The 15,154-nt window shown below is 38.2% G+C and overlaps 1 protein-coding gene across 1 annotated transcript in view; it reads right to left on the reverse strand.

Moving 5' to 3' along the window:
- Positions 1–2,820: 2,820 nt before the first annotated feature.
- Positions 2,821–15,154, reverse strand: part of btr30 (bloodthirsty-related gene family, member 30) — a 31,011-nt gene continuing 18,677 nt past the window's right edge. Inside the window, exons 5-10 of the mRNA XM_079441504.1 lie at positions 8,035–8,200; positions 7,763–7,834; positions 7,642–7,662; positions 6,861–6,887; positions 6,507–6,682; positions 2,821–4,725 (exon numbers count right to left, since the gene is read on the reverse strand). Coding sequence (XP_079297630.1) covers positions 4,366–4,725; positions 6,507–6,682; positions 6,861–6,887; positions 7,642–7,662; positions 7,763–7,834; positions 8,035–8,200 — 822 coding nt within the window. The 3' untranslated portion in view covers positions 2,821–4,365. The remainder of the gene's footprint in view (positions 4,726–6,506; positions 6,683–6,860; positions 6,888–7,641; positions 7,663–7,762; positions 7,835–8,034; positions 8,201–15,154) is intronic.

Consider the following 15,154-nt stretch of genomic DNA (forward strand, 5'->3'; position numbering starts at 1 on the left):
ATTCAACTGTTCTCTGTAATCACTTTGCACCGAAACTGTGCTAATTCTCGTGCCGTTGTGTTGGTTGATAGAGGCTTGGGGTTGGGTTCATTTGACTCAGGCTGGCAGGAGCCAATATGTAGTGACCTACCAACTTCCCAGCCAAACCCTAGTAACCAGCTACAGCATCCTAGCAACCAACCCTGTAGACTTCTATTGAAGTAGAGTGAGAGGAATGTCTCTGCAACAACACTCTGTATTTTTCATGAAAGCTCCAAGATGCACATCAATTCTAATAAAGCTGCACAAAAAACTTGTCATAAGGGAAAAGCTACTTTAGGTTATGCATGTCAAATAATTGTATCTACAATAAACTGGAAGCTATTGAAAAAATATTGTTGATTAAAAAAAAGTAAAAAATCTGTTTTTGGTCATAAAATCTACAATGTTGCTTACAGTCACATGCCATTTCAGCTCTAAAAGGAGATGTGGAAGTGTCACACCTAACCTCATGTTACAACGCTGCCTGGTCTCCCCCTGGCCAAAATAAAGTCGCCATTTGGATTGAAATATGCAAGTACTGGAGAGTCTAGGACTGGATCATTATTGGGGTAATTTCTGGCATGTTATTTATTTTGCAACAGTTCTTTTGGCCTGACCTTCAGGATGCGCTTTAGAGAGTGGTTCATCTCCCTCATTGTCAATACACGATCTCGGCCAAATGTTAATGCAACTCTTGGTGGAAATAAATGCTGTGAATAAAACAAAATGGTATTACTGTGTATTCACTATTCAAGCTTGCTGATTGGTTGTGTTAAGAATAACCCACCAATTTATCTAGCATACTTTTGCTGCGTACAGTAAAGTTTCCGTTAACGCTACAGTAAGTAAATTCACTTTGGCAGCTGATTGCTCTTCAACAGTGATGCTATAGAGCTCCTGCAGAGATCCTAAAGATGGCTGCGCACTTGATTCTCTGACGCTAAAGTCTATTCATTGTATTTTACTAACCTGTTAGTGATGTCTTAATCAGTGTATAAATCTGCCATGAAAACTAAATTAAAGCATGATATGATGTAAAACTTATTTTCCATTTAAATGTTTGCATTCTTTGAATTGAATAGTTTGGGTGTAATGTGCAGATAATAGAGCTCCCTCACTATATACTTCACAGCACTTTTATTATTTTTAAGAAAATTGTAATTATAATTGAATTTAAGTAAACTGTTTAATAAAAGTGAAAAAAAGAAGCAATTTAATGTTTAATTTCCCCTCTGTTGTACCAAAAAAAATAAAAAACCTTGAATGTGACTTAAAATCCAAGGTACGTACTGAACCGTCATTACTGTGTTACACCAAAATATTTTCATTAATATTACTGTATTTTATTGTCTATATAATACATTGTGTTTTTGCTGTTTTGTACATTGCCTATTTGGTTAATTGTTGTTATTCTTTTATTACCTGTGTCCTGTCCTGTTGCTGTCTCTCTGTTGCACTGTGGAGCTTCTGTCACTACAACACATTCCTTGTATGTGTAAACATCCCTGACCAATAAAGCTCATTCTGATAATGATTCTGATTCTGTCATAATAATAGAAGATGACAGAGGTAACATACAACCAGGTCTTTGTTTGCAGGAATGTCAGAAATACAGGTGAGTAAATAAACTGACAGACTGACGCGAGACACTTAGCTGGGTGAATAACAGGCCTATTATATAGATATGTACATGTGTGTGTGTGTATATATATATAAACCTTACTACGTGTACAGTGTTAAGCTAACTGAAACTTGTCATAGCACTTGCATTTTATTGCTCTTTTGTTGGTTTTGATTGCTTCTATTGTCCTCATTTGTAATTCACTTTGGATATAAGTGTCTGCTAAATGACTAAATGTGAACGTAATGAACGTTATGCTAATGTTCTTTTTTCTCTCTTTCCTGAAAGACTGAGAGTGAGAATAACATAAGGGTCATGTATGGGTTTGTATTATTTGGCTCACTGCAGGTTGGATTATGGCACTGTTTTGGTTCAATTCTGACTAAAAAGATGGGGCCAGTTTAAACTGATCTGGGCCACACTTTAGCTGTTGATATGGGTCAGATCTGTGAACAGCCCTCAGAGATGTTCTGCTTCAACACATTTGAACCGTATGCTGTCTCTAGGAACTTTTAAGAGTTTTGGAAGTCTTTTTGTAACCATGGACTTTCTAATATAATAAAACCATTTCTCAATAGCTTCTGTGAGAGCTCTTTTGACTTTGCCACATTTGCTACACTCCTTTAACACATGCATGGGTCAAGTTTGTGTATCAGCTCAAGCTCATTCAGTTTTGTTAGCCTCCAAAGGTATAATTGTGTTTAACACACATTTCTATCATACCATACAAATAATACAAATAAGTGACTTAAAAAGCAGTATTGAATAGGGGTTGAATAATTATGACTGTATTACCCTCACCAAATCTACACACAAAAACGTTGCATATATTGACATTAGCACATTTAATGTGCCACTACACTGTTATAGATGCATTAAAAAAAAACAAAAAAATTGTGGACCATTAGAAAAGCTTTTTTTCAAATTGTTACAGTCTTGTGTGAAATAATTTTGATTGCAACTATTCCTATCATCATGGGTTCATTCCATCGGTGGAATGGTTTTTCTACTGCACAAACTGTATGAGCTGTCCCTACACCAAACACAAATCCTTCAGAATGTTTAGATGTTCACAAAACTTCATTCTGTGTCATTTATAAGCTGGTTTTTCACGGATATTCTGGATGTTTCCTTCTTTGTGGGGAACCACACACAAATATAAATCGGATGTATGTTTTCAATGATTTGTCTTTTTATTCGACAAATAATTAATAAACAAATAAATAAATACAAGAAACATCTGGATATATTACATTATTTATTTTAAGTCAGAATGGGAAACTCATGGAAATATCTTTTGTGTCACTGCTCTTATAAATATCCATATATTACATTAATTTTTGAAGGAAAGTACAACTTTTTTTCACCAAGATTGCATTAAATTGGTTACAAGACACTGACAAGATTACAAATATTCTGTTTCAAATAGATGCTCTTTTCAAATACAATCAAACTCTTCCCACAAGACCTCAAACTCTGATTCATTCATCCATAATAACCCTTCATATTTTGGTAGGATATGGCCCTGCTTTAAGATTCTGCAATAAGGTCAGCATCCCATGTCTTCTCTTCACTCTTGCAAATAAGACTGGTGTTTAGTGAAAATCTACAGCATCTAACTAGAGGACTCTTGCATGCTCATCTCTCTCTCTGTGTGCTGGCATAGAGAATTACAGTCTTCTTTCTTTCTCAAGACTCTTTAGGATATTACGGTGAGAAACAGGGCTGTTTATGACCATGTCGGCACCCTAGACGAGATCTCATGGGTGCCAAAAGATCTTACGGGTTCTAGGTGACCATTTCTCTCTCCAAATCACTTTCACTCAAACACACACATAAAACAAACAAACATTAAAAATCTGTATACACTGTCAAGCAAATGCATTCAGTGACCACTAAATTATATTAGTCTGCCGATCTCTAGACACACAGGCCCGGTTTCACAGACAGTGCTTAGACTAAACCAGGATTAGGCCATAGTTCAATTAGGACATTTAAGTCAGTTTTATGAACATACTTAGAATAAAATATTGCAGGTGTGCATCTTGAGACAAAACAAAGGCACTGATATATTTTAAGATCAGTCAGTGCAAGTTTCTTTCAGTTGAAAAAGCTCAGACTTACATTTTAGTCTAGGATTAGGCTTAAACCTGGTCTGTGAAACCGGGGGAACAATGTATTAAATGAAAAATAAATGAACATAATAAAAAATACAATACTTATTAAACATATTCATTTTAGAGTAAGGAAACAGTAGCCTATTTTCTTCAATGAAAATCCAATATTAAATTACTGTGTAGTTTACTAAAAACTCTTAAGTAAATTAAATTAATTACCAAATGAAAATAAAAATATCACAATGTCGTTTCAATTTAGAAAACTTGATGCCATAATTCTGTAAACATAAAGGGTTTAATGACATTTTCAATGCATCTTTTTTTATAATTCATTGTTGGGATGTAATACAGTTGGCATGGTGATTGATGCATTTATATAAGATAATGATATGATTATTTCAAATGTTTCAAATCAAACTCTCTTAGTGATTCCAAACGTTTGAACAATCTGGCATAACATCTGTGACAAATCAGCTGATCCTCTGTGGCGAGTGTGTGATGTCAACTTCATTTCACTTCATAGCTTGTGCATTCCCTAAACCCTGAGCAGGTAAACCAGCTCTCGTTCCATTGTCCTGAACTCATTCCTTTGCTCTTCACACACTCTCATTCTGGGAGGCTGGGAAACGGAGACATCAGCATCAGCGGCACGTCTTTATCGCCCGTGCCGAACAGCGGGAACAGTTTCTCTGAGAACGCCACTGTGAATGAATACACCTCAGATCCTGTCTTGGCATTGAAGAAGACCAGCTGACCCTCCTCACAGTCCAGATAGATGCCTATACGGCGCAGGTGACCCGTGACTTTGACCTTAGCGAGGGGTGGCGCGGTCAGAGCGCGTAAATGGTTGCCGCTCCACCACAGCGCGTAGTAGCCGATAGCAGGGGTCATGTCAAACAGACCCTTCCTCGGGGCCGACTCTCGCACCACTCCCAGCTTCCAGTCCTTATTCTCACCAACACTCACCTGAAAGCGTGACATTTACAACCTCAGTACTGAAAACATAACTCCTTCATATTTAAGTAAAAAGAAATGCTGAGTTTGTGTGCGCATTAGTGTCTAAAGCAGTCCGGATCCGGACCCACCTCCATTTCATATTTCAAGAACACTAATTATATTTGGATAAATGCACGTTTGTTTAGTTTTTTTTGTCTTTTTGGAGATGGTCCAAAATGAAAGCGAAGGCAAAGTTTTCCTGCGAGACATTGTCATGACATCCAGTGATAATCGGGTGAAACTTCACTGTGTTATATGAGTTTTTTTTATTTTTTTTTTATCAGTTACAATATGGTCATTAGTGTCCAGTGTTTCCCATATACATTGATTTATTTGTGGCGGCTTGTAACAATATCAAAACTGACCGCCACAAATAGATTTCCCCGTTCACTCCAAGGAGTCAAGGAGATAGATATAAAGATAACGATAAAGATATAGTTCTAAAAATCACTGTCAATATTAAAGAATAGCAGAGTTCACACCACGACTATAACGATAAAGGCACAGAGAAACGGTATCGTTGGAAGTACTTCCAGAACGATTTTTTCCAGCTGCTGAACAATAAAAGCATTGACACCCAATCAGAATCCATCCTGCTATAACGAGCTGGGGAATTTAAAGCGGCAGACTATCGTGCAATTAGAATAAACAGACGATATCTTTCGCTGGTGTGGACGATAATATCGTTATCTTTATAGTCATCTTTATAGTTATCATTCTTGGTGTGAACGGGGCTTTATACTTCGTTGAATAAACTGAGCACTGCACGTTTTAAAATTAAAATGCAGCACAGTTTCTTTTATATGAATGTATCTTTGAAAAGACCGTCTTCAGAAAAGCTGAATGTTATTTTCATTTTGTCGTTCCTGTAATGCCTGATAAAGCAGCGTTTGTGAGCGCAGTCGTTCCCGGGGAAACCTCTCTATCTCCTGCTCCAACAGCACCTCCTGCTGGCAGAGAGTCAATTTGCAAGTTTCGAGCCATGTATTATTATTATGAATCAGGTTACTACTATTATTTAGGGCTGCCCTTGACTAAGGATTTTTCTTGTCGACTAGTAGTTGTTCATTTTAAGCATTAGTCAACTAATCGCACGTTTATTATTAAACCATTTTAAATAGCCTTTACTTGCCTACACTCACTCACAATTTTGCCTGAGAACACAGCCATGAATAAAGAATGGTACAAAAACATCCTCCAAGAGCAAGTTCTCCCAACCAACCAAGAACAGTTTGGTGACGAACAATGCCTTTTCCAGCATGATGGAGCACCTTGCCTTAAGGCAAAGGTGATAACTAGGTGTCTCGGGGAACAAAACATTGACATTTTGGGTCCATGGCCAGGAAACTCCCCAGACCTTTATCCCATTGAGAACTTGTGGTCAGTCCTTAAGAGGCGGGTGGGCAAACAAATTCGGACAAATTCCAAGCATTGATTATGCAAGAATGGGCTGCCATCAGTCAGGATCTGCCCAGAAGTTGATTGACAGCATGCCAGGATGAATTGCAGAGGTCTTAAAAAGAAGGGTCAACGCTACAAATATTGAGTCTTAGCATAAACTTGATGTAATTGTCAATAAAAGCCTTTGACACTAATGAAATGCTTGTAATTATACTTCAGTATACCATAGTAACATCTGACAAAAAGATCTAAAAACACTGACACAAATATTCATTTTCACAATGCTGCTTCATTCTCAAAACTTTTGGCCACGGCTGTAGACTTTGAGAAGCCCTGGTCTAAAGCATTACCTCCCAGTAGTGTCTTCCGGAGTCGAAGCCGTCTTTGGCGAGCACACAGGACCAAACGTCGAAGCGCTGCGAGTTGTTCCTGTAGAACTGCAGCTTCTCGCCGCGCTTCAGCTGCTTGCGGTCGTCTGAGAGGATCAGGAACGGGTACGCTGTGGTCGGATTCAGCGTTACCTCCTCTGGAAACACACGCACAGCTCATCAGCTCTCCAATTCACTAATCATACCGTTTCAGAGTTTCAAAAAAGAACTGGAAATGGACAACAGGCGTGACTTTGCTTAACATGCACATTATATACAGTATATTATAGAAAATGAGGATATGAAGGAAATGCAACAGGAGTCAAGAATACTCACCAAGATAGGGTTTAACCTTTTTGTGGCCTAAAAGACAGAAGATATTCTATATTAAAGGGCTAATCTTAATCATAGATCAGATGTTATGCAAAACCTGCGTTCTTTAAAATTAACATGTGAGCTCATCAATACTGGAACTTTATTTGGATAGTATTGATGATTGAAGGTAAAACAATTTAATAATTAAATATCAATATTGAAAATAGACTTCTGTAGAGAAACAATGGTACACTTCCTATTATTTGGGTTATTGCCTGTTGTGCGTTTGTGTGTGTGTGTGTGTGTGTGTGTTTTGTTAAAGAGTGCATAAAATACTTGGATGAGCTGTGAACTGTCCTCTCAATAACACAGCAAATACAAAACTGTCAAAATGACAGTGATGAGAAAACGTCCTATTTGCAACTCTGAGTTACTGAATTGAACTGAATCAACAGTGAATTAAATAAACTGAGCTCTCTCTCTCTCTCTCTCTCTCTATATATATATATATCAGGGGCCTAAAGGGCCTAAGAATCTGTTTTGATGATATCTCTATAATCGTGTAGATGAAATGGAGAGGTCAATGCACATATTCTTTAATCTATGAGTGTAACTCAAACAAGCGGAAGCAGACATCGTTCACATAACATGCTGCATTTCTTCGTCATCAAGTAATGTAATGAAACGAAAAAACGCTCAGTGTGATTCTCCTACATCCTCAAAATACATCTAAAAAATATCTGCTGCTTAAAAGAAAGACACTAAAAAATAGATGTACAGAAGTCTTAAAACACATACATACCTATTTTTAATTTCCGTAGATCTGTAAAAGCCAAAATGAAAGCTGTTAGAGGAAGATCATGAATGTTTCTTCTAGGTAGTGCAGATGTATTTCCTAAGAGTCGGAATGTGTTTTTCGTTACCTTTCAGTGACCACTCCTTCCTCTTCATCGATCGAACGCTCATCATACTCTCACTCTCTGCTAATGATGACACTGTCGCAGAAATCACACAGAGTTGAGTTGTTAGTTCATCTTAGTTACTAGAGTGTTGTTAATATTGAGTTACTCATTTGTTCCTGTGTAGTTATGGAGTAATGACGGAACAGTATTATAAAGTGTTTGTCATGCTGTTCCTGAGCAGTATATGCCGTGAAATGCTGTGTTACTGCATTAATCACACAGCAGTGTCTCACCGGAGTGTCTGTAATGCACTTCCCCACAGCGTATGTCATCCAGTCTTTCCCGGATCTCTCCTAAAGCTGCTTTTACGTCCCCAAGAGAGAAGCGCAGAGTCAGCTCATCCACCTCACGCATGTCCATATCTGAGTCCTGCAAGGGACTGTTGGCTTCCTCAAAACTCTGCCATTATAAAAACGGAACATGATGAAGATAAAATACTGTATGTACGCCTTATGTTGAGGTATACTGAAAAAACAGAGTGAAGTAATCAGACTGAGCGAGTATCTGCTTCATCATCCACGATCTGTGGTTTCTGGAGGACTTTGATCTAGCTTCTGTCGCTCAGAGGACATAGTTATAACATTTGTGTGTAGGGTGATGGGGCATTATTAAAATGTACAGCGATGACACTTATATCGCACATGCTGTCTCTGCAGGCCCAGATGAAGATCTTTGAAGGTCCCCTTTACCTCTCATTCGTCCACCTTTCTGCCTTAAATAATTATTCTGAGAGTAGCACCACGTACAATTAAAAAAAATTGTCACGTAAATAAAAAGTAAAAATAAAAAGTGCTTTAGTGCAGTGTGATCATTTTATATTTTTTGAAGCCGTGTGGTTTCGGACATGTCCTGTGTCCTGAGAAGATCAATAATATCAGAAAGGAGATTGGCACATCCTCAAGTTATGCAGAGGTCACACAGATTCGACCGCAATTTCAAAAAGAAGTGACTATGTGTGTTTAAAAAAAAAATGATAACAAAATTTTGGAAGAAATAGTACAGCACCTTAAATCTTCAACCTGCTATCTTGACACACTTCCCACATCCTTTTTCAAAAATGTGCTTAACTGTTTAGAAGCTGATCTCTTAGAAGTGGTGAACGCCTCACTTCTTTCTGGGACTTTTCCAAACTCCCTTAAAACTGCAGTTGTTAAGCCCCTTCTGAAAAAGCGCAATCTTGATAACACCATGTTGAGCAACTATAGACCCATATCAAATCTTCCTTTCATAGGTAAGATTATTGAAAAGGTAGTTTTTAATCAGCTGAACAACTACTTAAAGTCAAATCGATACCTGGACAATTTTCAATCTGGTTTCCGAGCACATCACAGCACAGAGACAGCACTCATTAAGATAATAAATGATATTCGCCTCAGTTCTGATTCTGGCAAAATATCAGTGCTGGTACTACTAGATCTTAGTGCTGCGTTTGACACTGTAGATCATAACATACTTTTAGAGAGACTGGAAAACTGGGTCGGGCTTTCTGGGATGGCACTCAAATGGTTCAGGTCATACTTAGAAGGGAGAGGTTATTACGTGAGTATTCACCTTATTTTGCAACGCGGAAGTAAATACGATGACGTACTTCCTTATAATGTGTTAGACTTCCGTTTCGCTACGTTGTAGGTAAGGACTAAGGAGCGATGTGGGGAGAACACACAGAGAACACTGTTAAACGCCGTGATGGTAAATATTTACCACACCCGCGGTGTAGAACACAGTGGGAGGATGAAATGAAAAAGTGGCCTGCCATAACTTATGAGGACATTTTCAATTATTTTGTGTTGTCGCTCGGAGTAGACGGGTCTTCGATGCGGAATTATAAAAGCACTGAGGCATATCAGTGCCTGCACAGCAGAAAAGTCGGTCGAGTGCTGGTACATGACATAGACAGCGATTTCGTGTTTTTAAAAGCAGACGTGAATGCAAGTCAAAGTGCGCAAATGTGCATTCAGCTTGCAAATGATGACATGTTTTATCTCTTTCATCTGTGAAAGCACTTGTTGATAGTTTTAAATTAGTAATTAAATTTTTTGGTCCTTATCCGTAAACTGATTACTGTACTGTGCAGCATTAGGTCTGATTAATAGCATCCAAAATAAGTTATAAAATAACTTAAATATGTGTTTCCTTTTGTTCCATGAGTTTTGAAAAAGTGACGAATTGGTGTTTATTTACCTAGCACTGCTAAACTGTATAATTTTCAGTGTGTGTGTGTGGGGGGGGGGGGATCAAAATAAATTGCATCTTGACATTATGATTTGTGTTTGTGTGTGTGCATATACAGGGAGAAAAAAGTAATATAAGATCTTGAAAATATTTGTGTACAAATAGTATATTTAATGGTCTGTGCATTGAGGAAACCACACTGAATAATTCAAAACAACTACACAATGTATCAAATTAAATGAGTAGTGATTAAATTACTCAATTAGTAGCAGTGAATTTGTGGTTTTATATACACAATACGGTACAAAAATAATGTACAACTGATTATTTCTAGAACCACTGTCAAATCAGTGGAGTTCAACGTATGGAAATTTCGGTGGTTTCTTTAAGTGTAATGCTTTTAACCAAAGCCGACGAGCTTCTTCGCCCTTCGGAGGTGCAGGCAAATCATAGGGTGCCCCACATCCACATTCAGCTCTTGTGCGTGGATTATGATCAAAACAAATGTCTTGCAGGTATTTTTTACGTTTGAACCAGCTATTATGACACCCCTTAACTGCGCAAAGTACGCCAGTCTTTCTGTAGTCCATATTAAAAGTTAACTAGCCTGTAAAATCTACACAGTCGACGCAAAACTACGTAATCATAATACAACTAATATTAGCGGAAGTGCTTTACCGGAAATCTGACACATTATAGTTCGAAAATGGCGGCGTCCGCGTTTACATGAAAAATAAGGTGAATAGGAGAGCATAAGTCTAAGTGGACGGCCATGACATGTGGAGTCCCACAAGGCTCAATTCTTGCACCGCTCTTGTTTAACCTGTATATGCTCCCACTAAGTCAGATAATGAGGAAGAACCAAATTGCCTATCACAGCTATGCTGATGATACCCAGATCTACCTAGCCTTATCTCCAAATGACTACAGCCCCATTGACTCCCTCTGCCAATGCATTGATGAAATTAACAGTTGGATGTGCCAGAACTTTCTTCAGTTAAACAAGGAGAAAACTGAAGTCATTGCATTTGGAAATAAAGATGAAGTTCTCAAGGTGAATGCATACCTTGACTCTAGGGGTCAAACAACTAAAAATCAAGTCAGAAATCTTGGGGTGATTCTGGAGACAGACCTTAGTTTCAGTAGTCATGTCAAAGCAGTAACTAAATCAGCATACTATCATCTCAAAAATATTGCAAGAATTAGATGTTTTGTTTCCAGTCAAGACTTGGAGAAACTTGTTCATGCCTTTATCACCAGCAGGGTGGATTACTGTAATGGTCTCCTCACCGGCCTTCCCAAGAAGACCATTAGACAGCTGCAGCTCATCCAGAACACTGCTGCCAGGATTCTGACTAGAACCAGAACATCTGAGCATATCACACCAGTCCTCAGGTCCTTACACTGGCTTCCAGTTACATTTAGGATTGATTTTAAAGTACTTTTACTCGTTTATAAGTCACTCAATGGCCTAGGACCTAAATATATTGCTGATATGCTCACTGAATATAAACCAAACAGACCACTCAGATCATTAGGATCGAGTCAGTTAGAAATACCAAGGGTTCACACAAAACAAGGGGAGTCTGCTTTTAGCTATTATGCGGCCCGCAGTTGGAACCAGCTTCCAGAAGAGATCAGATGTGCTAAAACATTAGCCACATTTAAATCAAGACTCAAAACTCATCTGTTTAACTGTGCATTTGTTGAATGAGCACTGTGCTATATGTCCGAACTGACTTTTAAGTTTAATCATTTTCTTTAAATTTATTTTGAATCATTTTCTATATCATTTTAAAATTCCTTGTTTTTATTATTTTTATTTCCATGTTTTTATTGATTTTAATGTCTATTTCACTTTCTTTTATGTAAAGCACTTTGAATTACCACGGTGTATGAAATGTGTTATATAAATAAACTTGCCTTGCCTTGCCTGCGTCTGTTTTTCTTGTCTCTTGTTGGGTATTTTTCAGGTCTAGTCTAGTGTACTATAGTCAAGTCAATGTTCTGTTTCTTTGTTTTGATGTGTGTTAATAAATGATGTTGGGGTGAACTGCAACTTGCCTCCAGTGAATATTCATTAAAGTATACTGACGTGTTCCAGTCTAGATTCTTGCTTTTCCAAGAAACCAAAAATGTCATCAACTAAATCATAACATAGTAGGTAAAGAGGCTGTTTTTTTTACTTTCTTTACAACACTTCGCTGCATGTAGCCCACAGCCACTATTCACTTTGACACATTCAACATCACTCACCTCTGAGACAGAAAACACCTGTCTGATCACTACAGTTGAGCACAATTAAATATGCCTAATATAAATATCAGACGTTACATCTCCTGGGGCATTTGTCCCTGATCCTGTTCCCTATCTGTCACTCACTCAATGATGTTGTGGCACTAGGGGTCGCCCTTGGAAGGCCCTCTGTAATTTCAGAAAAGACCAATGAGTACTGACGAGTGGAATTTATATTTCACTCGCCTGGACATACAGATACATAAAAAGCAGTCTTTCTCCTCTCATTCAGATTTGATCTCTGGAGCTGAGAAGTCCTTCACCTCTGCCTAGAAGCTTTGCTGGATTCCTGTACAGCACTTTTCAGTGGTTCTCGCTCCCGCATTACCTGGGTCTCCACTGAAGGAGTGAATGGAGCCAAGCTTGATTGAGTGATATTAATCATATTACATGATTTCTTATTAATATGATTGTATTATGCCTCGTTTGATTATTAATCAAGTTATTGATCAGTATTTATCCTCCCAGATTGTTTGATGATTGACTTGAGTAGTAAAGCGAAAGTAAAGTAAAGTAAAGAGTGTATTCTATATTCATATAGACTGAAGTGTGCATGTAGTCTTTTTAGAAGTAGTAAGAGTAAAGGTGTGAACACATGCTTGAGTGTATTCTTTCCCTCGGGTCACGAGGCCATGCTAAGGGGTCAGGATGATCTCCCATCTACGTGAGCTACGAGTGACGGAGAGAATTGTGACAATTAGATGTTTGACTAACAGATGTTAAAGAATCCTGTTCTATCCTGTATTTCTACTCTCCAAATTGATGGCTGCATAGTATGTGTGTAACCAACCATACTGATAAGATGCTCGCTAGAAGCTAGAAAACCTTGAGCTGCAGATAAGGGCTCTGTGTGTGTGTGTGTGTGTGTGTGGGCATCTCTTCTCTGTGTTAAGTGAGAAGACTGTCTGAGGGAAGTCATCACTGCCGCCATCCCGATCCCGAATAGGTGTCTTCCTCTTCATTGTTGACGCCTACAATAATCATTTGGAGATATGCTTGAAGTGCTTGTGTCCATATGTGGAAATTGTCTAAGTTTATCTAGGTTTTAGAACCAATCAGAATTTTGCAGACTTATGCATTGACGCAATTAGCAACCTCTGTTAGGGTATAATTGTTGGCGTTTATGAATTGTAAAGCAGAGCAGCCTACGAACTCTATAGCGAGTCTTGAAGCTGGCTTCTGCTGATGAAACTGCAAACTATTTTCTTCAGTAAATTTCTTCAGTTGAATCGCATCTCTTGACTCCTGGTCTTCATTCAACACACCTGGTCCTTGGGTTTAACTGTAATTCCCCTACAGTTAATGGTGGAGAATCAGCGGGCAATCGTTCTTTGGTGACATCCCTGATCAATCAACAAACCAAGCTAGGCAAGAATTTATTTAATATCATTAATTCTGTTTAGGGACTGTCTGTAAGCGGAGGGTGTGCGAGAGGGGGAGAGCGATGGACTCACTCAGACATGAGTGAGGGACACCAGCAGAATTTATGTGAATTTGGTTTGAGAATACTGGTGTCAATTAAGGTACACCTGTAATGTTAAGTTACTTCGAGAGTGTAAAGGTGTACGAGTGCACATCACGGGGGGTGGGGCTGATATCCCCCCGTGATATCAGGAAAAGCAGATCGTACAGAAAATGGGTCAGAGGTCTGTCTCTGTTTAGTTCCTGTTTGCCCATATTTGGTTTTGTTCCGGTTCTTGTCATTAGTTAAGCATCATTGTTTGGCATTAATCATCTCGTTTGCGCCTTTGTTCCATTTCCTTTATAAGTCCTCAGTTCTCAGCGTAGTTTTCATGTCAGACATAGTTAACGATGACATTTTACATGTAATTGTATTTTTACCTGGCAATCCAACTCATACACGCATGCTCTGGATTTTTTTATTATTATTATTTATTTATTTATCTCAAAGACTATAGAATACCCAAGACGTGTCACTCGTATAGTTTTGAATGGGGAAAAATGCAACAGTTAATGTGGCCGCTCAATCGCAGGAAGCCCCACCTTCTGAATGAAAGAGCCAATCGCTAATCGGGAAAGTCAGCGCGTCACTGCAGCTGCCGTTAGAAGTCCCGGTTGCTATAGAAACACTCAATGCTCTGAGATGCACGCTCAGGACTGAGCATGCGCATGCTGATCTAGCCTGAGAAATACGCTTTTTATAACGTTATTTGAGCAAAAGAACCATCATTTATGACACAGTTGTTGTCCGATTTCATTGGTGATTTCAAATATGACATTTTTTGCTTAGTGAACAGTTTTGGAGAATTTGATGGTTCCCCATACAAAGTGATAGGAGCTGCTCTTGGATGCCCGAGAGGCGTTTCAAAGATGGCCGCCGAGTGACATGACTTGTCTTAAAGAGACTTTGTTTATATCTGTGTAAAACATTTTTGATGGATCATCCAATGGGAATTCTATTACATTTTAAATTATTTTCATGTTTTCAACACTACCTACATGAGCTCGGTGAAATGTTCTATTGGTCGTTAATAATCCGACAAATCCGCCCGGTTAAAGCCGACAAAAAATATTTTTATGCTGTTGAGGGAACCACTTATTTTTCTCATGGTCACGAGTTTAATGCATAAACAAACCTGCGTGACCATAGCAACCAGCGATTATCAGATATAGATTTATTAACATTTAATTTTGAATGAAAAGATTATATTAATTATTAGAAATTGTAACATTATTAAATTATTTTAACCATAGGCCTAGGCTACCGGAGTGTATTGTGTGCGATGTAGACAGCATTCGAATTAAGTTATCATAAATAAATTACATAAAGTACATAAAATAGGCCTACAAGAAAACATTATCCATCCAAAGTCCATTAACTGATCATCTTTTTCCATAACATTTGTTTATTATTATTGGTTATAT

This window comes from Barbus barbus, assembly GCF_936440315.1.
Source record: "Barbus barbus genome assembly, chromosome: 19".
In the NCBI taxonomy this organism is placed as follows: Eukaryota; Metazoa; Chordata; class Actinopteri; order Cypriniformes; family Cyprinidae; genus Barbus; species Barbus barbus.